Here is a 25,836-nt window from a genome sequence, read left to right on the forward strand (position 1 = left end):
GAGGTTTAGGGAAGTGGTTAATTATGAGCCACTCAACAAAACATGATGCATACAATTGTCTTTAATTCTATACAGTGTATAATGGCATGCAGCATCAATTCTGTGCGCTACACTGTTCTCATGATATGCCAAAAGGCAAATGCCAAGGCAGATGCTCAGTGTGAGACAGTGACGTAGCGGTAGCACTCATGCACAACTGTACTGGGAGGTCTTGTGTGCTTTAAAGGGGTCATGAAGCACCCCTTGAGCTTGTTGAAAAAGCACATCCTGCGGAAAGCTGACACGGCTATGAACTGCTCTGCCAAATATTACAGTCGTGCACGCCGCGTAAAGCCCACAAGCGGAGCGCGAAGTTGCCGTTTCCTCAGGCACTCTCTTTTTAAACAGAGGCTGGTTCTCACTCTCATCGGTGGGCGGGGTGTCTGCACGTTGACGTCGCGGATCTGCCAGTTTACGTCGCAAGAGACATAGCATGCTTATTGGCCGATAGCCGACGTAAATCGAGAGCGGCGTTCGGATCAGATGTGCTTCTTGCCTCGAGGTGCCACCACTTGTTGGCGCCGCACCCCTCAGTACACGGTAGCCGCACTCGCGCAAGTGAATCACAGCGGGAGAGCAATCGCGTTTCATGACGCGCGCTGACGTAACTTCTTTCCCCTGTGCCATCCCTCCCTGTCTAGTTTCCAGTGCGCTCGTCGGCACGAGAAGAGAGACAAAGCGCTGGGATCGTGCGCCAAACCCCCGTAACTCCGCTGATTCTTGACGGATTCGAGAAATTTTTGCGGCAATCGATTCGGGAGGCAGTAAACTCCGATACTGAGGTCATTAGATCATTACTTGGAAAAGTGGTTCATGACCCCTTTAACAAATGCTGTGAACCTACATTATATGTAAATTTTTCATTCATGACTTCATATTGGAACAGCGCAAAAAACGAAAGACACAGAAGAAGACTTTACAACACGAGCGCTGACTGACAACTGAGTGCTTTATTCAAACAAAACAGAAAAAGAAAAAGAGTAAAAAGAACAGAACAAGCGCGCTTAACCTATGCACACGACAAAGACTACAGGCTTGCAGCATCATTAATCGCATCATCTTTGGGCACAATGATTCTCGCATAAGGGAGATAGCTGAAGCATTTACCTGCAAAAATGACGACGTGTGAGCACACCGTCTATTGGGATGCTTGAATGCAAGTTGACTTACTTGGATAATGCCTACAGTCGAACACGGATATATCGAACCCACTTATAACGATCCCATATATAACGATCTATTAGTTATAACGACCATATTTGGGTGCATTTACGATTTTCCTATGCTAACCATTGAAGCTGCGTCCACATATAGCGAACATTTGTCAAAGCCTCCTACTTTTACAACGAACACTTCAGACACGGTCGTGGTAAAGATATGGCGCATACGAAGCGAAAAAAAGTTCAAACATGCCTTCTAAAGCGTGACAGCGGCGCGCGCTCGTGCGTGCCTTGCTCCAGTTTACTTGCGACTAAGATATCCCAGATCGGCGAGCACCGCACGCAGATTTCGGACGCTGCGAGCGAGGTCGCTCATTTTCCAGGCATTCCTTCAATGGCAGAATGGCAGTGAGGAAAAAAAAAATAGTAGGCAGCATGAAGCCTTGCGGTCAGCTTTCGCACGGTAACCTTTCCTGACGCCGTTCTCTGCAGCTACGACCGCTGCGATGCCTTGGAACGCAAGAAGGCATAAATGCAAGAAGTGATAACCGCGATAACTTTCCATCGCAAAAAGGTTCACTGCGTCCCTAAACTCGTCGACGCCACAATGTGCCGCGAAAGGTCGTCCGTCTTATCGGTAACAGCAGAGGCCGGTCGATCGGTGATTACGACTTCCGCGAGATTGCGGCGATGCCTTCGCGGATAAGCATCAGAAAAGAGCGAAGGCGAGGTGGCGGCCGTCGATGAACGTGCCATTATGACTTATAGCCGACAACCTTATATCACAGTCATCTGTAGATATCTGCTCGGCTGCGCGTGTGGCGTACGCCGTACACTCGTAGAGGTACACTGCGGATTGACGGCGGTACAAGCGCGCCATGCTGCCGTTCGCAAGTTCGCCGCCGCCGCGTCGTGCGAGACCGCTTTAAAGTGCGCGTCGCTTTGTAGAAACGAAAGTAGCTCACTGTTGTTGAGCGGCGCGGGCACCGAGAAACGTCGATGCACTGACAGCGAGCGTATACTGCGTGTTTGACTAGGTGACAAATCAAGTGTGCCGCGCGTCGTGCAGGGCCGCGAGAGCATCGCGGAGACGTATAGAGTGCGCGTTGCTTGCGAAATGCTTGTTTTCGCCGCGTTGAACGAAGAGGCTAGTCGCCGCACTCGTGCACGGTCCGGAGTGAAGCAAGCACGAAGAACGTACAAGCGCGCGCATACGGCATACAGCAAGTGGCCCGGCAGTGACTCCGCGAGCCGAGTAGGTGACGCACTGCACGCAACTAGCCATGGATGATCGGCTCCACATCGCGGTACCGCGCTTCAGTGAAACGGTGTCGGTTCATTGCAAAGGCAGCTAATTCACTCGTGAGCACGCAGCGAGCGTCGCTTCACGACGCGAAAAGGCTTAGCCTGTCACCGAAGGGGTTGTTAGCACTTTAAAAAAGTGCGAAGCAAAAAAAAAACGGCTTGGCCGCTAAGCGCACGTTTTTAAGGGCGAGTCCATATACAACGAACTACTGATATAACGGCCACTTTTCGCGATACTTTCGAGTTCGTTATAAACGGGTTCGACTGTATATTGAATTTTCGGCTATATCGAACTCGCAAATTATCCCCTTGAAAATCCTTTGTAAAAGTATAGAAATTCTTACGTTTATATCAAACGGTTTTTTTACCCGCCATCGGATATATCGAACGCCGCTCGAGCTGGAAGGTGCGCTTCGGCACTCGCTGCGCACCGCGACTTTCGCCACCTTCGCGGCACCGCGCCTCCTGCGACACCCGAAACGCTCGAAAAACGTGAGGGCGAGAGGGCTCGGACTGTACTCCTTTGGGCGTGCTCTCCAACTTGTGGAACGGCTTTTCTTATCTTTTTTTTTCTCTCTCTTTCTCATGCTTTCTCCGCATTACCGTCGGCTCGGAGAACAGGAACAAAGGAGCCAGCGGCCTCCTCCTTTCCCCTTTTCTTTTTTTCAGAGCAGGAACGAAGGACCCGGCAGCCTCCCCTTTTCGCCTTTTTTTTTTTCTGTTTTGTGAGTTTTGATCAGCCAACCACAGCCCGCATCTTTCATATTTGCTCAGCCAACTACAGCTCGCGCTTTTTGTACATCGCTGCTGCCCTCGCAGGTAGCCCGGGTAGCCATCACCGCCATTGCGACGGATCGCGAGTGCTTTGTTGGCGTAGTTCACTTCCGTGAGTTGTCACATACCACCGCATTCCTCTTTTGTGTGCGTGCTGTGCAAAGGTGCTGCGGACTGCTTGAATTCTCGACTTCTCATGTAGCAATAGCCAGCGTCTAGAAGCGCAAGAACACAGTGGCCAACTACTTCCGGAAGGCAGGCTTCGTTTGGGATGGCGGAACTTGTGGAAACCGGTGAAGACTGCGACGAAGAGCGCGTAGATGACACGTTTCGCAAGTTGTCGTCACTCTTCCCGGCTGCCGTTCGACCCGAAGTGTCTGCGGATGATTTCGTGGAAGGGGACTGCAATGCTCAGACTGTTGCGAGCCTCGCTGACGAGGACATTGTAGCTGCGGTCGCATGGACCCAGGATGCCCAGGCCGACAGCTCAAGTGGTGACGAAGATAGTCCTCACGAGGCGGCGGCTACACAGGCGTACTCCGCCGCTGCAGTGGCGGCAGCATTCGGCTTGATTTGCCGTTGTTGCTGAGACATGGAGGGAACCGGGCTGTCGCACCTGGACAGCCTCGATAAGATCGAGGCCAGCGTCTTTATCTTCATTTCGAAGACGAAGAAGCAGGCCAAGATAAGCTATTTTTTTTCACGCAAATAAAACATTCTGTTGCATCGTGTGTGCAGAATTAGTTGTCATTCTTGAATATGCCGATTGCAGGTGATCATTCGCCACTGGTAAAGTCTCGGGACCTGTATTTTTTTATATTGAATTTTTCGTTTATCGAACTAATTCGCGATCCCCTTCGAGTTCGATATATCCGTGTTTGACTGTAATGATGCTGCAAGCCTGTAGTCTTTTTTGTGATGTGCATAGGTTGAGCGTGCATGTTCTGTTCTTTCTTCTTTCTTTTTCTATTTGTTTGAATAAAGCACTCGATTGTCAGTCGGCACTCGTAGTGTTAAGCCTTCTTCAGCGTGTTTTGTCTTTTGCACTGTTCCAAAATGAACCCGAGCCAACTAGCCCAACTCTCTCTTTTGCTGCAGTTTATTCATGACTTATTGTTTGATTATACATTAGCATTAGTTTCTCAAAATTGTAAATTACTTAATAGTTAAGTGTTCACACTTCGTTCTTTCTCACCATTTGACCACCAACACTGCACTGAATAAATATTTTAGTTGCATTCTGTAGAACTCTGGGACCTCCTTCCATATATGATACTGTATATTTTTTGCACAGTATAAAACGATCCTGATGCTGATCATCTGTACTCGGAATTTACACGACTCTTTCTTAGAATGCAGAGTATTTTGTAAGAGGCCTTGTATTGTTGACACTGTTAAGATACCCGACTGTTCTTATCTATTTATTCATTTTATTTATTGCAAGGCCAAATTGCAACACGCACTTCGTGGGAATTCAGGCGTCTGCGCCAGTGGCTCGACGCCATCTTCCCTTGGAGAATTCTCGTGTCCCTCTCCTCTCGACCGGACGGGTGGCAGCTAGTCGTAAATCGCTGTCACTTTGCTGCCACCCTGCCCTCGAAGGTTAAACACGGTGGCCGATTGGCCCAATTTTGGCGGGATTTGGACCTGGCTCGCGCTCGCCTAGAAGCGGCGGGCGCGTGACCAGGTTCGGGAGAGACCACTTGGGGACCTCAAAGGGTGCGTACGCGTTTTGGCCGCTCCAGCCGGCGGCGATCCTTTGTTCTTTGTTCTTCGCCGCCGGCCGGCGGTTACGTCGTTTTGTCGGGGCTCCGGCCTCAGCGGGCGCGCGCCACCCTCCGCGGTCTCGAAGTCCCGAGGCAGTGCCTCGCGATCGTGCACCGTATGTTCCCTTTAAAGGGCCCCTAAACCCCCTCCGACATTTTCCCAAACATTTCAAGTAAACAAGCGCATCGCCTGCAGAATGCCAACGCGATCAACGATGCCACACGCCGCAGCGCTACAGGTCGCGGGCGCGCCACAATTTCGAAAAAACAATAGCTTCTCCTTTCCGGTCCCCGCCATTCCCGCCACTGACATGTGTGACATCACCAGTGAAACTATGACGTTATCAGTTTCGATGCTTGCGATTGGCCGAACGACAACCGACGACTTCCGGTTACTCTGCAAACAGCTGTTCGTGCGCACCTTGCTGTTCTTGGTCGTGTTGCCGCTTGCGAATCGACATCTGCGGCCCGTAAGGGCCCGCTCACGCTAGCGGCAAGCCTGCCGCAACGGCGCGGTGTCGCAGAACGTCGGCCGTCGCCGCACACGCGACAGCAGTCCAACTTGCACGGCAAGCTACGCCGGCAAGCCTCCGAAAAACATGGCCGCAGTGCCAAAAGCGGTTGTCGTCCACCTCGAGTCTATCAAGTGGCCGCCGTGTGCTCTGTAGCGTGTAAGCTCCGAACTGATGCTTCCATTTGCTTTAGATTCATGTCCTTAAGCTTAGACAGCAAAGTATTCGTACCGATTCAGCCCCGTTTTGGAGAGCCATACTCAAATAATCGATGCTGTAGGCTTAGTGAGTCGAGAAGGGCGCTTCCGAATGCTCGGAGGACATAGATTACGCGTTTGTTAGTTGTTTCTAATCCTCCATAGCTGGCGCCACTTGACCTGGCGCCAGCTTGGGGACATTTTATTTGGTTTTACGCGACGCTTTGCCGGACAGACTAAAACGCAACCGCCAAGTCGCTAGCGTAATTACACACCCACGCCTTGCGGTTTGATGAGCTCCGTAAACTCATCTCGAGCCGAGGTGGTCTGGCACGGCGTGTCCCCGTACGGGTCCCATCACGTTCGCGATCCTTTGAAGGAGTGCGCGCAACACAGGGTCCATACCGGCACGATTCGTAGGGGCACGGGCCGGCATGGCAGCAACAGCGGTTAGTCAACGAACAGTGCACACAGATACCACACAGAGTTGACGGCGAGCTGGAGCGTCGGAGTCGCCGGAGTCGCGGCAACCGGAAGTAGACGCTGTCTCGAGCAGCGCGTCAGCGGTGACGTATGCCACGCGAGATGAGGAGGGGCATTCAGCGAGGAGGGCAAAGCGGTTTTGGAAGAGGGTAACGTAGGAAAGAGGGAAAGAAGCGATCGTCGCGTTTCGATCATCAAACGCGTGTAACTCCGCTATTACGGCACCGTTTCGAAAAATTCTCACGGCTACGTGTTCGTTGTAAACTCGAGCACAACTTCCTCACCTCAACTAAATTTCGACCGCAGGGTGATTTAGGGGCCCTTTAAGTGTTTCTTCTGTTTCTTTGCTCTGGGGTGCGAGATCGCGGGAGCGCTGGCCGAAGGGTAGGTCGGCTCTCCAAACTTGCTTCTTTGTTTGTTTGTTTTGTGGGTGTGCCATTCGCGGCCACATTTGGTAACTTGTATTAGTTAATTGGTGTCCTGTGTATTTATGTTACTTACGATTGGCTGCAGCGAATTACTGATCTCTTGCACTAAAGTCCCGGCAATAAACCACTAATTTGGAGAGTGTCGCCTAGGGTCTCCCTCGCTGCGTGCGATGGCTTGCTGTCCCTTCGTGGTGACGAGCCGAGTTCTCGCACGCAGCAGTACGGACGGTACACGGGCGCGGGACGAACGAGGACGCGGCAACCTGCATGAAGCTCCCAGTGCTCGAACCTGCGGTGGTGCTTGACGACGACACCACAACTTCAAATGCTAATAAATATGAATCTCTTAATTTTAAAGAAAAAGCAGAGCATGAACAAAAAGAATTTTTTGAAAGTGTTGCAGTACAAGTGCATGATGTAGAAGAAAAGAAATAATCCAGCCAGATAAAGATGAATGCCAAGTGCAGACCATGCATATTCTTTAAAATACCATTTTGTGCCAACGTTTGTTCCCGTTTTCTGCTATATTTTTCTCGTCTGAATTAGAAGTTCCCCATTTCCAAGACTTCTATATGCTCATGGACACTGAAAATAAATTATTGAATTGAGTTGAAAATAAACATGTGTTACGGAACATGATCAAAGTGAAGCACGTTAATAAAATAACTAAGGTATGCAATACCTTATGCAGCTGTTGTTCTAGCTTGTAAAAACTCGCCATGCGAGGTGCTTATCTTTCTCTGAAATCAAGCGAGAAAATTCGCCATCTTTGTCTTTTTTTTTTATTCCAAAGGAGGAACTACTTGAGAAAGACATGCAGCTGACCAAAGGTGGCCTCAAGGAAATTGCTGAGCAGTTCTCCGAGCAAGGCGTCAAGGACTTCTTTGACATGCTTCACTTTTCACCAATCAAAGTGAGTCTCGTGCCAAAAATGTTGTAACATAATGCACACCCTGTTGAAAGTTTGACTCTCTTGTTGTTTTGTTGTCAGAAAAGTGGTATAGGAACTCAGATGATATAAGGATACCCGACGTGAAATCTTTAAAAAAAAACAATTATAGGAAGAGCCAGTAGGAAGAGCGAGCACTCCTCACAATGTATTCATCCGTGCCGCGTCGTCTGCTTGGCGTCCCATAGCTTCTGCGCTCACATGTTGGGCGAGTAGAGCGAACCCACGGCAGCAACCAAAGCTCTTGTTGTCGTGCAGCAACAGCAGAGCCGTGAAATAAAATTTAAAAAAAAAAAGACTCTCTTTAAGCAAGTAATGCGAGCATACGGTCGCAACCAACACTCGTAGCGTTGGGCAGCAACGATAGTGCCGAAAAAAATAAAACATGGCAGGACACGTCTACGCTGGTTCCTTGCGCATCGAAATTATTGTCACGTAGTCGTGACGTCGACGAAGACAACAGTCAGCACGTCCGAGATGAAACTGTTTATTATTTGGCCGAACTTGTGGCCGAGAAACTGAAAGTCAAACTACCGCAATACACTGATAGCGGCGAACAGAGCGTCGACCGTCGATCAACTGACAAGCGGTCAAGCGCGTCGGCTTTTATACAGGCGCTATCGAACTTTCCAGCAATATCGCTGGTGGCGGCGTTATCTCTAGACAAAGCTGGAACATTCGCGTGCGGGGCGCAATCTTAACAAAACGATCTACTACAATCGCGAAGCTTCTCGAACACTGCTTCACGGACAGCGTCGAGCATTGATAACCGTCCCTGCCGGTCAAACCCGAATACATCAAAACAAGACAGGAAGTGGGCGTGGCATTGTCCCTTTCTGAAAAACCATCGTCCCGATGCTTGTGAAAGAACATAGAAGAGAGAAAAAGAAAAAAAACAAGTGCATACACAAATAAATTACAATAACAAAGGAAAAAAGAGTCCCCAGGTTCGCTAACGCGCAAAAAACGGCTTTAGGCGCACGACATGGACGACTTCAGGTTGTGCGCGGCTTCACTGGGAGTTCGTAATGCCGTCCGGGATGACCTCGTAGTCAAGAGCGCCGAGGCGTCGAAGTACCCCGTACGGTCCGAAGTATCGTCGAAGGAGTTTTTCGCTAAGCCCACGTCGGCATATCGGCGTCCAGACCCAAACACGGTCGCCGGGCTGGTATTCCACGAAGCGTCGTTGAAGATTGTAGCGACGGCTGTTGGTGTGCTGCTGGGTTTTGATGCGCAGGCGGGCGAGCTGTCGAGCTTCTTCAGCACGTTGTAAGTAAGCGGCGGCATCAAGATATTTTTCGTCGGTGACGTTGGGTAGCATGGTGTCGAGCGTCGTCGCCGGGCTCCTTCCGTAGACCAACTTGTACGACGTCATCTGCATCGTTTCTTGGGCGGCCGTGTTGTATGCGAAGGTCACATACGGAAGGATGGCATCCCATGTCTTGTGTTCGACGTCGACATACATGGCCAACATGTCGGCGATAGTCTTGTCTAGCCGCTCGGTGAGGCTATTTGTCTGTGGGTGGTACGCTGTGGTCCGGCGGTGGCTTGTTTGGCAGTATCTCAGTATTGCCTGAGTTAGGTCAGCAGTAAACGCCGTACTTATGTCAGTGATGAGGACCTCTGGGGCGCCATAACGCAGGACGATGTTCTCAACTAAGAACTTCGCTACCTCGGTGGCACTGCCGTTGGGTAAGGCCTTTGTCTCGGCGTAGTGGGTGAGGTAGTCAGTTGCCACAACGATCCACTTGTTTCCGCTATTGGACGTCGGGAACGGCCCCAGTAAGTCCATCCCGATTTGCTGGAACGGCCGTCGAGGTGGCTCGATCGGCTGCAGAAGTCCGGCTGGCCTAGTGGGCGGTGTCTTGCGTCGCTGACAGTCCCGGCAGGTCTTTACGTAACGAGTGACGTCGGCGGAAAGGCGCGGCCAGTAGTACTTCTCCTGTATTCTTGCTAGCGTGCGAGAAACACCCAGGTGTCCAGACGTCGAGTCGTCGTGCAGAGCCTGGAGCATACCTGCCAAGTCTCCCGGATTACCCGGGAGACTCCCGGATTTTGAGCGTTTCTCCCGGTTGTACGGGTCATAGAAAAATCTCCCGGAAATCCAGTTTTGCCCCGCGCGTCCAGTGCATTGCGCGTCCCGTGCGTCACTGTGACGCGAGGTGGGATGTTTCGCGTACACATGCGCTACACGCAATTTAAAAATTGATCCTAAATGTGTTATAGGTTACCTATATCAGCTGTTAATATTTCGTAGATGCGTTTGTGTACACACAAATCTATCCCACATGTTTTCTCGCCTTCAAAATTTTGTGTCACTGCTGCTTTAAGTGGAGAGCCCAGCACTTAAAAGGGTAGCCGTTACCGATGTCTGTCAAGATAGCGTGTTCACCAGCGCTTGCGACCGTCCCCGTCTCAACGGCGCCCCTTATGGTCCCATTGCCTGACGAAATAACTGGTAAGCAAGCGACGACAGGCCTCGCACGCGGAGCGATGTTATCGCATGTGCCCTTCGCACGACGGTGACGGCCGGGTCGTTTCATTTCTGCTTCAACCGCGTTCGTCCCTAGTGCTAGCGCGCATTTACTCGCACGTGATACAGACGATGCGTAAGTGATGTTATCGGTTTGGACTCTGTACAGATCAGCGGCAACCGCAAAATCCCGCTGACAGTGTCCGTATAATTGCTATCGCAGTACCCCCCCCCCCCTTGGGTTGAGTAGATCTCCCGGATTCCGTTTCTCCAAACTTGGCAGGTATGCTGGAGGACCTCTGGCCGCAATGTCGAGGGTACCACGAGAAGGCAATCGGCTTGAAGCAGTGAGAAGTTCACACCGTTTCGCAAGAAAAACGACGTCAGTCCCCGCGTGAATACCTTCGGAACAACGGTGGTCCTGCCCTCGAGGTATTCCACAAGGCCCCTGAGTTCTGGATCCGCTCGCTGTCGTTCGGCGAAGTTGTCGGCACTTATGGTTCCCAAGAAGGAGTCGTCCTTGTCGTCCTGCGGCAGTGGGTCGACGGGGGCGCGAGACAGGCAGTCAGTGTTGGAGTGTTTTCTTCCGGACTTGTAAACGACGGTAATGTCGAATTCTTGAAGTCGTAGGCTCCACCGTGCGAGGCGACCTGAAGGGTCCTTCAAGTTAGCTAGCCAACACAATGCGTGGTGGTCGCTCACAACTTTGAAGGCCCTGCCGTAGAGGTAGGGGCAAAACTTGGATGCAGCCCAGATGATCGCTAGACACTCCTTTTCTGTTGTGGAATAGTTCGTTTCTGCCTTTGATAGCGACCGGCTAGCATAACTGATGACCCTTTCCTGCCCGTCAGTCTTCTGCACAAGGACGGCGCCGAGTCCTACGCTGCTTGCGTCGGTGTGGATTTCCGTGTCGGCGTATTCATCGAAATGCACTAGTATCGGAGGCATCTGAAGGCGTCGTTTCAGTTCCTCAAATGCTTCGATTTGCGCCGCTTCCCACTTGAATGGCACGTCGGCCTTCATGAGATGAGTTAGCGGTTCAGCGATTCGTGGAAATTCCTTGACGAAGCGTCTGTAGTAGGCGCACAAGCCAAGAAAACGGCGCACGGCTTTCGTGTCGGTGGGTGGCAGGAAGGCAGCGATGGCAGCTGTTTTCCGTGGGTCTGGGCGAACACCACCCTTGCTGATCATGTGACCCAAAAACAGTAGCTCCTCGTATGCAAAGCGGCACTTTTCAGGCTTCAAGGTGAGGCCAGAGGTCTTGATTGCTTGTAGTACAGCGTCAAGACGCCGGAGGTGTTCGTCGAAGCTTGAGGCAATCGCAGTGACGTCGTCCAAGTACACAAGGCAAGTCTGCCACTTCAATCCAGCCAGCACGGTGTCCATAACGCGCTGGAACGTCGCAGGTGCCGAGCAAAGACCAGAGGGCATAACCTCGAACTCGAAGAGGCCGTCTGGTGTTATAAAGGCAGTCTTCTCTCGTTCTCTCTCGTCGACTTCGATTTGCCAATAGCCGGTCTTGAGGTCCATCGATGAAAAGTACCTCGCATTGTAGAGTCGATCCAGGGTGTCGTCTATCCATGGGAGAGGGTAGATGTCCTTCTTCGTGATTTTGTTCAGGCGGCGATAATCGACGCAGAAGTGTAGGGTTCCGTCCTTCTTCTTCACTAACACCACGGGTGACGCCCATGGGCTCTTCGACGGCTGGATGATGTCGTCGCGTAGAATTTCGTCGACTTGTTTCTTTATGGATTCGCGTTCTCGCGTCGAAACTCTGTACGGGCTCTGCCGGAGTGGCCTGGCATTTTCCTCTGTTACGATGCGATGTTTTGCGACTGGGGTCTGGCGAATTCTTGATGATGACGAAAAGCAGTCACTGTATTTGAAGAGCAGGGTTCTGAGCTGTTCTTGTTTATGCTTCGGAAGGCTAGGATTGAGGTCGAAAGCTGGTTGAAGAGCTTGGTTTGTCGTTGTGGGCTCGGAAGAATCGGCGATGGCGAAAACATTGGTGGCTGCCACAATTTCTTCGATGTAGGTGACTGTCATGCCTTTGTTTACATGCTTATACTTGTTGCTAAAATTTGTGAGCATCACTGTTGCTTTTCCTCCCCGCAACTCTGCTATTCCTCTTGCGACACAAATCTCGCGGTTAATCAACTGGTGCTGGTCGCCTTCAACGACGCCTTCCAGGTCTGCTACTTTCTGAGTGCCAACGGAAATGATGACGCTGGAGCGAGGGGCAATGGTGACCTGGTCTTCCAGCACATTCAAGGCATGCTTCCGTGGCGGCGTGTACCGTGGTAATGCTTTTTCTGTAGATAGTGTTATCGACTTGGATCTGAGGTCGATGACTGCACCATGAAGGCCTAAGAAGTCCATACCAAGGATGACATCTCGGGAGCAATGCTGAAGGACTACGAAGCTTGCGGGATAAATCCGGTTGTTGATGGAGACCCTCGCTGTGCAGATTCCTGCCGGCGTTACTAGGTGACCTCCAGCTGTCCGGATTTTGGGGCCTTCCCAGGCGGTCTCGACTTTCTTCAGCTTCGTCGCGAACGGTCCACTGATGGCAGAATAGTCAGCTCCAGTATCAACGAGAGCGGTGACGTTGTGGCCGTCGATGAGAACGCCGAGGTCACTCGTTCGTCGTCTACCGTTTCGATTTGGTCGCGGCGTCGGATCACGGCTACGTCGGTTTGTCCCGCTGCTTCGACGTTGCGTCGTGAGGTCTTCTTCGGGCCGTGAAGTTTCGGCGTCAGGACTTCATTCGGCTTGCGGCGTGTTCTTTAGATTTCGTTGCGGCGTTGTCGGCGGCGGCGGAGGATCTTCGGTATTTCGTCATACAGCAACCGCACCTCCATCGGTTGCTGCCCTTAGTTTTCCGGATACGGGCTGGGTGACCGGTCTCGCTTTGGGACAGTGTATGGTCGGCGTTGGGGGGAGACGTAGTGGCCTGGCGACGGCGAACGTGAAGGTTGTCGGGGCATCCATTGTGTTCCCGCGAGGTAGTCGGCGATGTCGCGTGGTCTTTCCCCTCGCTGTGGACGCGACGCGTCGATGGCGAACCCACGCAGTCCCATCTGTCGGTACTGGCAGCGGCGGTAAGTGTGGCCAGCTTCCCCGCAATGGTAGCAGAGTGGGCGGTGGTCCGGGTCGCGCCAAACGTCGGTCTTCCTCGGCGTGTATAGCTGGCCGGCTGGCGGGCGGTATGACGTCGGTGGCGGCGGCGGTGGTGCCTGGCGGCGGAACTGCTGAGGTGGCGCGGCGTCTTGACGTGGGCGAAGAGGGGGGGCGTTGCGTCGGGCTGCAGCAGCATAGCTCACTGCTTGCAGCTGTGGCTGCGCTGACTCGGGGGTGCCCAGAGACTGCTGGATTTCCTCTCGGACGATGTCAGCGATCGAGGCAACTTAGGCTGTGGTAAGGGTAAAAGCTTGCGCAGTTCTTGCCGCACGATCAGGTCGTCGGAGCCGACGGCATGACCAGCTGGGCTGTCTTGAATCGATTGGCGATTATACCGGTGGTTGCGCATTTCCAGCGTCTTCTCAATCATCGTCGCCTCTGAGATGAATTCTTGGACTGTCAAGGGTGGGTTCCGCATCAGCCCAGCGAAGAGCTCATGCTTTACCCCTTGCATGAGCAACCTGACTTTCTTGTCCTCAGGCATGGCTGGGTCGGCGTGGCGGAACAGTCTGGTCATTTCTTCTCCAAATATGGCAACGCTTTCATTTGGAAGTTGGACTCGCGTCTCTAGCAAGGCTGCGGCCCTTTCTTTTCTGACGACGCTTGCAAACGTCTGCAGGAAAGCGCTGCGAAAGACGTCCCAAGTTCGAAGAGTGGACTCCCGATTCTCGAACCAGGTCCTTGCTGCGTCTTCAAGGTAAAAGTAAACGTGGCGCAGCTTGGCCTCGGAGTCCCAGTTGTTGAATGTTGAGACCCTTTCGAAAGTCTCGAGCCAGGTTTCCGGGTCTTTGAATGACGACCCGCGGAAGGTTGGCGGCTCCTTGGGCTGCCGGAGTAGGATCGGCGCAGGCTGCACGGGGTCGATCATCGTCGCTGCGGTCGGTGTTGGGAACTGGGGCTGCCTGGTTTGTTCGGGAAGGAGCCCGTGCTCTGGGCTGCAGTCCCTTCTGCCTGTGGCTTGTTCGACGATCCGGGTTTTCTTTGCCGTCGTCCTCCTCGCGGCTTGGGCTTGGGTCAGCGCTTCGCGGGGGCGTCCGGATCATGGAAGAAGCAGCACCTCCACCAGATGTCACGTGGTCGTGACGTCGACAAAGACAACAGTCAGCACGTCCGAGATGAAAACTGTTTATTTGGCCGAACCTGTGGCCGAGAAACTGAAAGTCAAACTACAGCAATACACTGATAGCGGCGAACAGAGCGTCAACCGTCGATCAACTGACAAGCGGTCAAGCGCGTCGGCTTTTATACAGGCGCTATCGAACTTTCCAGCAATATCGCTGGTGGTGGCGTTATCTCTAGACAAAGCTGGAACGTTCATGTGCGGGGCGCAATCTTAACAAAACGATCTACTACAATCGCGAAGCTTCTCGAACACTGCTTCGCGGACAGCGTCGAGCGTTGATAACCTTCCCTGCCGCTCAAACCCGAACCCATCAAAACAAGACAAGAAGTGGGCGTGGCATTATGAAGATGCCGTTGTGAGCTGTGTGGCCCGTGAGTTCTAAATTGATGCTTGTCTTTGTGTTATATTTGCATCCTGACACTTTGACAGCAATGTATTCATGTCTATTTTGCACTGTTTCCAAGATTCATTCTCAAATTCTTGGGTACAAGGCTTAGAAGGCATGGCTGAACAAACAGCTAATCTCAGTAATAAGGACAAAACGTACCTGATACTTGGTCCTCAGCGTGAGATGATGCAAAGCGATAGCAGATTCCACCGTTTATTTATTGCTGTCAGGACAGTGGGCAAGTAGCAATCGCAAGTTCGGATCGAAGCAGGCAGTCGCGTCTGCATGGGAACTGCCATGTTGGTTCGTCATCACAATTATCCACAGTTACTAATACAATAATTAAATGCTTATGACCTACATGCGAATCGTCATTAGCATATCACATATTGCTGTGACGTAGCACGTGCCAAACAAACGCAGTTTTCTTAACCTTCTCCAATCGTAATGCAATTGCAAATAGAACTATGTTTTGCTGCACAAGCATGTGGTTTGTTTACACCTCGTAGCTTCCACCCTGCTGCAACCAGCTTGTGAGATGGAGTATAGTAGAGCACTTCTGCTGATAATATTGACGTTTTTAGACATTCTCAAACATTGACCTTTCATTCTGACATACATTCTTATTTGCCTTTAGTGTCCCTTTAAGGAAGGGTAATTGTCCAATCTATCTAGCACAGTCGAGGGTGTTCTCATTTGCACACTGTAGCAAGGGCAGTCATAGGTGACATGCCCAGCTGTAGTTGTCGTGTAGAGGACTGCTAATCATTCCAGTATGGAATCGGGGAGCATTCGTGCCTACAGAAGTGTTGCTTTGGCAGCTCGTGTAATTCGGCACAGAATAGTAAGGAGTTGCAGTTGCAGAGTCATGCTATGGAGGCGCCGACTGATTCACCCGATCGTGTTCCATTCTGCCAGTTTAAGCCAATGTGCTTAGGAGGCATGTCTTGTACCTGCATTCATTTTCAAGAGTACGCCTTGGTCAGGTCAAGTAAACCTCATTAGCTCAATCCTTCCTAGTGAATCCACAGTGACCCAGTATCCACTGATAGATGATGTTTAGTTTTGTCGATTGCATGGTAGCGAAGTAGCTTAATGTTAGTGACTAGGTAGTTTTTCGTTAGATTCGTGATGAAATTAACATCACCGCTTCCCAATAAGCACAAGCAAAGTGGAATTGTGATTATTATAGTTATTTCTCAGTCAGCACCTAGTAGGTAAACTGTTCCTGTTAGTAGCTGCAACACTTAATGTGGGAAATGACCAGACGCTAGTAGCAATTGTCAATTTCAGTAACGTTGATGCGTTTCATAGCATCAGTTTAAGTTCACTGTTAGCTCTCGGCCTAGTCTAATAAAATGAACTATTTTTAAGTCGAAATCGTGCGCTATCTTCTTAACCACTCTGTCGTCTTCTATCTTGTGCATTTTTCCTACTGTCGCACTGTTTTTCTTTCTATAAAAAACTCGTAAATGGTGCTCGTTGCTTTGAAGCTCAATTTTTCGTCGATACTTCCCGACTTTTCTTATTTTTCACTCTGTGATAACTGCTCCAAGTTCGCCTGAGGCTAACGAAGTTGCATGAAGTGTTTCAGAGGACAAGTTCCACGCTTACTGGCATCAAGTTCATCTCTCGGCACCTTTATTCAGTTCAAAGAAACGGTGCTGTTGCATGTATACTTCATGCAATGAGTTGTCGCACTTATAACGTGCACACGTCTTTTTCTTTCTAGCTTCACTTGAGCTTTTCACTGTCGGCCGACAGCAAGAACCACAGTGGTGGAAGCCTCTTCAATCTTCTTCTGCAGAGCTTCGGGGTTACCTTCACCGAGATACAGGATGCTGTTCTCAAGTGAGTCGCAATTCGCATGACAGATCAGGGTATGAAGGAGGCTCAAAGTGGTAAGAAGTCGTCGAATTAGGAACATCGCTTGAGCCAACATTGCAACAAGGGGAGTCATCTTCATCATGGCAGCAGATCCCCTGTCGAAATGTTATATCCTGTGACATTACCGGTTCGATGACTTCTTATCATTTCACATATTACTTTAGGCACTGGCAGTTGCAACCGCAAGTGCAACTGCAAGCACAACTGCAGTTGCAGCTTACAGAAGGAAGTAGTGACTAGCTTGGAAGCACATGCTCGAACAATGGGTTCACTGGTGTCATCTTTCAGATACACATTTGTAAAATGAAGAGATCAGTCATCGAAAGCATCGCACAATGTAGATTCTAAAGTATCTTCTAGGAATAAGCCATTAGTGCCACCCTCAGTATGACTAACCTCGGGGTTCCCCTAACGTAACCAAGTGAAAAAGTGGCAGTGACTGCAGACAGCATAAAGTTAGCAAAATCTGTGCAATTGGGAGTGTGGTGACGTCGATCTGTGCAAGCACTACTAGTGGCCACTCGCAAGATTCGTAAATAAAGATGATATTGGCCGGCAAGTAGGTTCAACTACTGCACCAGGACGATGGCCTTCTCCTTCGCTGGCCAACCATCACTGGACATTTCTGCCGAAAATAAAGTCAGCAGCTGACGGTGAAACTAAAGATGCATGGGATGCAACATTGCGTTCTTTTCGTACAACCTTGTGCGTTTGGTCCTCCAGTATGTAGTATGTGTGACATAGAATATACTTTTTTTTTGTATTCTCTGCCCCAGGCTGGACTACTTTGAGAAGAGCAACACGTACTTGACCATGCACCAGCTGATACATGAGGCCTCCTCTCACTACTTCCGTCAGGTAAGCACTAGCACTTTTTCATACCCATATCATGCACGTGTGCAGAACACTGCTCGTTCTGCTCTTTCTTTTGTGCGTGTATTTGCATTTGTGTAAGAAGCATGTGTGTATATGGCATGCAAGAAACATCGTGCAAGTTTTTTCGCTGGCCCTAATAATAGGCAGAACAGTTAGACTGATCTGTTTCTGCAAGCTTTGTGCTTGTTGTGGAGGCTTCGTTAAGATGTGTCAACTCATAATGGCTAGTTCATTAGATTAGAGCCATTCAAACTTCCTTTCATCAGAAATTTTACCTTGTAATTAGCAGGGAATAATGATGCTTATATGTTGTGACTTTACTATATTAAATTAGTACAATGGGATGAAAGAATGAGGTGGAGAGCATGAAGTTAGCACTGTTTATCAGCTGAGATAACTGACATTAGAGTTTAGAGGAAAACTATGCTTCCATGACCTGGCACAGTGGCTCAATAAACGTCGCATTCTATTGCCAAGCACAGAGTCTCAAATTTGATTTCCAGCCATGTGGATGAAATACATTTAGATAGTATAAAATACAGGCACCTGTGCATCAGCACTCTCGCATCACTGTTGCAAAGAGAGCTCCTTTTTCCACACGCATGTTATTAGTGAACTCCGAAAAGTGTCACTATGGTTGTTCTCTGGGCACTTTTGAATGACTGCTACTCGTTTGTGTGGTCCCGTTTTGCTGCTGTTCCATCAATAAGTAGGGATGGGCGAATATTCGGGCGCTTCGAATATTCGAACGAATATTACAGTATTTGAATTCGCTTCGACATGGATTTAGATTATTCGAATTCTCTTTGACACGAATTTACATTATTTTAAATTTCAAAGTATTTAAAATGAATACATGTATATTTGACTGCATATAACCCTCTGTACAGGTGGTTTAACTACAGAGTGGGGCTGCTTAAGTTTAAAAGTGTGTTATACGGGCTTATATGCACTAAATACAGTAATTTATAAAACGCGACTTATTGTAATAACTTGCACCCTACCGCTATTCAAATTTTGCTACTATTCAAAGTTGCTTCCACTACCCTTCAGACCAGAAAAGTGACATTCACACATGCCTAATTCCAACTTGTAAAAATATTGTGGAAGTTAGTTGGGTCAAGACAAAAATGTTCACTTTTCTTAATAATATGTGATATATGCTATTCGAACTATTCGATTAGAAATTATTTGACCAAATCACTATTCGCTTTGAATTCACTTCGAACCTCAAATTTACTACAGTAGAACCCCGCTGATACGTTTTTGAAGGGACCGTAGGAAATAAACGTAAGAGACGGGAAACGTAAGAGCCGAAAAACAGGAAAACAGCAAAATATTTAGTGGTACAGAATTTTATTTCAATTCTTACGAGTAGCACGAAAATTGGCGCGCTCAGCCGCGATCTAGTCGATGGATAGAAACGCGGAGCTTAGGACGGCCTCATCCACAGAAATGTAATCAACGTATGTGATTTTTTTAACACCAACAGCTGTAGGCATGAGAGAACTAAGCACACGCAATCACGACCGGCGCGGCGAGTCCGACCGCGAACCGCACGCACGACCACGCGAGCTTCAACCAGCTCGAACTCCTCCCGTTCTCCGACAAATAACGATGATGATGAGTCTACGCCAACGCGATGGCAGAAGTGAATGCCAATCTCGAAGGCCTTGCTTTCGCAAGCAGTTACGTCATTCACGCCATGTTTGTGCAATACAAATCTCAGAGGCTATGCTTTTGTCAATAGTAAATGCCAATCTCGAAGGCCTTGCTTTCGCGAGCAGTTACGTCATAGACGCCATGTTTGCAATTTGAATCTCGAAGGCCATGCTTTTGTTTGCATCAATTGAAAGATTCTGTTGCTTGCGCCTCTCATGCGGCTAATATTACGGTCAAATGAGGCCAAACTGCGTGAAAATGCACCATGGCCACTCTCTTTGGTAGTCACTCGGTCGGCTCCGAGCGCACTTCGCGACGTATCATACGGGAACGGTCCGACAGTTACGACGCAACAGCGGGGTTCCCAATACATTGTATCCTATGGGAGCTATGCCGGGACCGGCGGAAAACGACGTAACAGCCGGGAAAACGCAGCAGTGAGGAACGTAACAGCGGGGTTCTACTGTATTAGCCCATACCTCTCAAAAAGTATGCTGTTGCAACTTTAAAGTGTGCAATTTAAACGTTTACTCATGCATCTCTTCTTGCACGTTACCTCAGACCTTGAAGCAAATCTATGTGGTGGTGCTGGGGCTGGACGTGATAGGCAACCCCGTTGGCCTTCTGACGGGATTCACCACTGGCGTCGGAGACTTCTTCTACGAGCCGCTGCAGGGCGCCATTCAGGGTCCCGAGGAATTCGCGGAGGGTCTTGCCACTGGCGTTCGCAGCCTCATTGGACACACTGTTGGTGAGCATGCTGACTGTCACTAGCGATGCCTTCACAGACTCATTAGGTTCGGGCAATTGTGGATCACTCGCTGACGATTGCATCTGCAGTGTATGAAATGCCTGTGCGGTATAAAAACAGGCGAAATTTCAAGTGGAAGGCCATGTGCCATTCCTTTTGAAGGAGCCATGCTTCGAAAGATACAGAAAGAGCAAGCATGCCCTTGGAAGATCATTTATCGTAGCTACAATTGTCTAGTGGTTATGGTGCTCAACTGCAGACCCGAAGGTCATGGGATCGAATCCCAGCCGCTGCATTTTGATGGAAGCAAAATGCTAGAGACCTGTGTGCTTAGGTTTAGATACACGTTAAAGAGCCCCAGGTGGTCAAAATTTCCGGAACCCTCCACTACGGCATCCCTCACAATCATATCTTGGTTTTGGGATGTAAAACCTCAACAATGATTATTATTACCATATTTACTTGATTGTAACGTGACCACGATTTTAAACATGAAGGGTGACTTTTCATTGCGGCCAGGAAGAAAAAAATGTTATTTTGGTATTCGATTGTAACGCCAGGGTCGACATTAGTTAGCAAAAAACCTGAAAAAAACAACTCGCATTACATTCGATTAAATATGGTATTATTAGTCATTGACCGTAGCACGCGACTTCGGCTTTTCGTCCAACGCGAAGTGCGCAGTGCCACGACTCGACATGTGCCGTGAACGAAAATAGAAAGAGACGGGAAAAGGAGATGAAGCTGGTTACATAAACATAACATGCAAACTCACCTCTAGCACTTGACATTACGCGGGTGAGGCATGCTGCCTGGGGATGCTAGTTGAGTCAAAAGGGAGCCAATGTATGCTCTGGCAGTGAAGCTCTCCTCACGGAGGCATGGTAATGAGACAGTTCTATTGCCCCTAATCTGTTCAATAGTGAACCGGTCTTAAAAATTCTTTCAATAAAGCACTCCCTAGATCCCTAGATTGCACCTTAAAACTTCTAATGGTTAACCGAAATTTGCAATAAGGCCTGACGAAGGGCTTTTTAAGTAGTACTTCTGAATTGTGTGCTTGTCATGTGCCTGTGTTAGTGTTTCAGCATGCTGATCTGAAGTGGCAATTAAGTATTATATATTGCCAGTGTTTCTGCTATCATCATAGTTCTTGTAAGCACTGCAATATTCTCTCATCTTTGGTAACTAGTTCAGCACCACATCACTAGCGAGCATCTCAAAGAGGTAACTTTGAAAAAGAGGTGTTTCCCCAGCTCTACAAATTTTAGCAGTTACTGGAAGCAAGACGGAAGATTCTAGTGAGGTTGTTGAAGTCCTCCAAAGTGGGTAGGTATCATCTAAGTGTGTAACTGTACACACCTGATCGAAAGCTGTTCAATAAAACGGCACAAAGCAGGAACACACAATGACATCACAATCGCTGTGATACGATTTGAGTGCTTGCGATGTCATTGTGCGTTCCTTCTTTGTCCTGTCTTATTCGCCCTGCACTTTTGAAGAATTATGAACTAACTAGCCCAATTCAGTCTTACTGCCAAATAAGTCGGCCCACTTTCATCGTTTTCTGATGGTTCCTTCCTGTGCAGGTGGTGCTGCAGGGGCGGTGTCCCGCATCACAGGCACTCTTGGAAAGGGCATTGCAGCCCTGACGATGGACGAAGACTACCAGCGTCGCCGCAGGTTGGAGCAGAACCGCCGCCCCAACGACATTGCCGAGGGCATTGCGCAGGGCGGAAGGGACCTGGTCATGGTCAGTGCGATTTGCAGCTTTTTATTGTGATAGCAGTTACAGTTAAACCTGGATAGAACGAAATTGACAAATTCCCGAAAAAATTCGTTACAAACAGGTTTTCATTGTATGCAGTTTCACCACAAGAATTTGAAAAAGTGCACAAATTAAACAAAAGGGGAACTGAAGGCAGAGCTCACCCAAAACATTTATGTAAGGCATATAACTGCGCTATCTTGCTCTATCGCTTGTTCGTGAGGGATGGCAATACTGGATGTTCGTAGGACATAAATACAATGCTGCTCCGTCATCGTCTAGCCGTGGCCTTCGAGACTGGCTCCGGCAACGCGTTGTCACATTGCCAGAGCTAATCGCAGAGGCCACAATCTAGCGAACTTGCGGCCTGGTGCAAGATGGCAAGGCGCGTGACGAGACCACCTCCGTAGGTCCCGGACAGTTTCCACCAGTGCCTAATCTGACATCTCCTCAGTAGTGACGGCGCTGTCCTCCGAAAAAAAAAAGAAAGAAAATTACGAAGCTGCACGTTGTCAGGGGCTGCTCCGTCCACGTGCAGTTAAAACCACGCACGTGCGCATGGCGTCAAAAACAAAGAGCGAACGTCACGGATACCACAGAACGTTCGGAAAAGCTCTCTTCATTGCGGCGTGGCCCCACATATGCGGTGCGAACTTGAAACGTAACGACACGGAGCATTTTTTTCGTTTTAGTGGTGTCACCTGATGTCACATTAACGAAACACAGTTCAGAGACCATGGCCTCCTAGATTGTGCGCTGGCAGGTTTTTAAAAAACCGTCCAGTGCGCAATCTCCGGGGCCATTCAGAGACTTCTGCAGCAACTGAAGAGTGGCACCGCCAATGCAAAAGCCGGTTTCTGTTTTCCTTTTTAAAGAAAGCTGGCGTGGTGGCACTCACGAGCGGCTGGATGGGCACTCACGCGCATGCGCCCGCGGTGGCAAAAACGCCGGCTCAAGGGGCGCAGGCCCGCCTGCCCACCTCACACACACCCGCACGCACAAACGAGCACTCACTCTCGCCTCGCAGTAGCCGGGGCTTCGGGCGCGCCATGCACGAGGCCGCCGCTTCCTGCTTCATTGTTGGCAGGGCAATCGCGGAAGATGCATGAGGCTCCTGCTCATGCCAAAATGACAAAATTCAGGACAAAATCTGTAAGTTGTCGGCGACGAAAATTCGTTATATATCAAGGGTGTCTCCCGCTGCCACTTTGTTACATACAGGTCGCAAATACGTATACAGTATAACCACATTACAACATACCTTCATAGTGAAGAGGATATTGGTCTGTTGTAAAGGGAGTATGTAAAATCCAAGTACTATTACAACAGACTTTTGTGTAAACGCTGAATGGGTCTGTTATAACCGGAGAGAATTACGAGTCACAAACATGGTCTTATTTTCAACGGGGAACCAAAAAAAAATGCGATTTTTGGAAAATCGCATTTTCAGTTTCTGTAGCCCATTTTCTATCTGATTCCAAAATATCTTCACTGAAAACTACGTAGAAGTGCTAGAAAATTTTATTTTGCATCTGCCGACTTGGCGAAAATTGCGGAAATAGCAAAAAAAAAAAAGCTTTTTTCAAAATTATAGCTTGGCAACGGCGCAACCGGGCGCCACCATTTTGGGCCTGTCGTAAAGAGCATTTCTCCGTGTTCAAGTTCTCCGTTTCAGCTAGCTCCTCCGTTCAATAACAAGCGTACAAAAAGCACATGTTTGAAGTTCAATTCAAGGCTTCTGATTGGCTGCTTCTGCCGTGATGCTCGCTTCGGGATCGTTGTCTGCTGCTTGTGTGACGCGAGGTCGTGGCTGTCGAAAATTGCGCTACTTAGTGACGTGTTCGCACTCGTTCTGTGTTCACGGGTCGACGATAATTCAGAACACTTTAGTTTGGCAGCTGCAAGCAGAAGCTCAATCATCAGATTACGATAGCGCGCTGCACTCGTCAGGAACATTGCAGACGTGCGACTGTAATAGTGTTGACTCGTTGGACCCGCTGTTAGAGGTTCTTCTTATCCGCACTTCGGAGCTTATGACAAAGACCACCACGGGACAACTCCTTGTACTCGCAATGACGTACTTTGAAACATCGGGCACTGTGGCCACGCACATCGCAACCGAGCTTTCTACTCGATGTCGTGGCTAGGCCTAATTCCGCTCACAGTGCCGATGTACGAGACAAATCCGAACTTTGCGGGCAAGAACATCGCGTAGCGGAAATGCGAAAGCGAAAAAGCCGCAATGTCCTTTGTCGCAAGCAACGAATCGCATCACCCACTGGCTCCTCAGAACTGCGGATGGGCATTTTGCTTACAGCAGCGGACCCTCCGGCCAAGCTCGCCGCGCAGCGACCGCTCGGAGAAGCGGTGGCAGCGGCTAGCAATTTCGCGCGTCAGCGTCCCAAAACGCAACGCCAAGCACTCTGCGCGCCGATTTTTTGTCGCTACAGCTAGGCATAGCTGATCATTGACAGACTGGAGATCGGCGGCCTTCGTTCTTAAATCGGTCGGCATAATGCCGCAAATTGGTATGTAATATCCGAATGTCTGCTGTAAACAGATCCGTTGTAACGAGGTTATACAGTAAAAGCTCGTTAATTCGACTCTCGTTAATTCGGAAAATCGGTTAATTCGGACACGTCATCTGGTCCCTGTAAATATACGCGTCACTCTATGAGACTGGGCGCTCGTTATTTCGGACAGATTTGACCGGAAATCGGATAATTCGGCGACTTTCGGGCCGCTGGCGAGGCTCAAAAACGAAAAAAGAACAATTCGGAAGAAGAGTGAAGCTCAAACGCAGCATCGCCATGGACATCAATTATCGGCTTGGCTTGACTTGAGACTGGTTGAACGCCTTTTCTTCGCGTGTGGGTTTGGCAGCGCCGTCAGGGGGAGGTTACTCCGTATACCTCCCATAGGATGCCTTAATTCATGACGTCAGCGCTGGCAGCGCCAAATGTCCCTTCAGTTAATATCCTGGCGGCTGGGATTCAGAGACTCGAACGGCAGAATGGTGGCGCACACGGTATGCGTCGTCATGGCAACACTAACACCAGCCGCGCCTCCTCTCCTAGCACCCTCGCGCGTGCCGGGTTTTTCTCTTTTTGTTTTGTTTGCGTGCGCGGGCTTCCTCTCCCTTTCTTTTACGACCCCCTCGCCCCTCCTCCGCGTGCTGCGCCGTGCAGCGCGCCGGGCGCTTTTTTTTTTTTTTTTTTGCATCCGCTGCGCGTGCTGCGCCGCGCGTTCGTTGCGCATTTGAATGTGCGCAATTTGCAATCAGGCATTCTGCAAACACTGCAGTCGTGCAGCATGCGCCAGAACGCAAAAGAATGAATTGCACTCACAACACAAAATATCTTTGGTCTCTTTTTATTCTCCTCGTTTCCGAAAATCAACATTCTATCAAATGTGGTGCGATACAGGCTCAGGATATTAACATACACGTGTTCATGATCACTAAACAACACGAAAGTTCTCGGCAATGTTAAGAATTTAAAGAACAGTGAAAAAAAAAAAACAGAACATAACACTAGGGCACATATTCAAAAACACAATATTTATACTGACAAAAGTGCAGAACAGCTTCTGATATATGCGCACGATATTGCACAAAATTATCATAACTAACAAAATTGAACATTCCTGAAATGCAAAAACAATGAAAGCAGTTGAAATACCTAAAAGTAGAATAATAATGTAACGACCATTTTAAAGATGTCAAAATGAACTCCTCATATAACACAACTAATATTGGCCGCACTTTATTGAATACATTTCCAAAAACGTTCATTTTCATATAACTAGTGATGATAAACGCGGAGAAAATAAACGGCTGATATCGGATGATTCATGGCATCTCTTCTTGAAGTGCGCCGATTCTGCAATTCTTCAGCTTTTCTCTGGGCGCACCGATCAGCTGTGTTGCGTTCCGAAATACGCCCTAAAGAAAAGGGCAAGTTTCAATCAGATAAAGAGCGCCGTCGATTCGTGCAAAAGTGAACTCGTTTGTTCGTCTCAGAGCAGCACAAGTTTTCATACATCTACCTAATGTCTCACAAACGTGGTTATAGGCGATGGGGAGTAATTAACCGGAGACAAATGCAAAGCACACA

General features: G+C 49.3%; 1 protein-coding gene across 1 annotated transcript in view; it reads left to right on the top strand.

Annotated features, from left to right (window-relative positions):
- Nucleotides 1-25,836, top strand: part of LOC119394273 (intermembrane lipid transfer protein Vps13) — a 191,352-nt gene that overhangs the window by 147,818 nt on the left and 17,698 nt on the right. The window contains 5 exon segments of the mRNA XM_037661555.2: nt 7,458-7,577; nt 16,510-16,628; nt 17,441-17,522; nt 19,764-19,953; nt 21,543-21,706. Coding sequence (XP_037517483.2) covers nt 7,458-7,577; nt 16,510-16,628; nt 17,441-17,522; nt 19,764-19,953; nt 21,543-21,706 — 675 coding nt within the window.

This window comes from Rhipicephalus sanguineus, chromosome 5 (genome assembly GCF_013339695.2).
Source record: "Rhipicephalus sanguineus isolate Rsan-2018 chromosome 5, BIME_Rsan_1.4, whole genome shotgun sequence".
NCBI classification, from domain to species: Eukaryota; Metazoa; Arthropoda; class Arachnida; order Ixodida; family Ixodidae; genus Rhipicephalus; species Rhipicephalus sanguineus.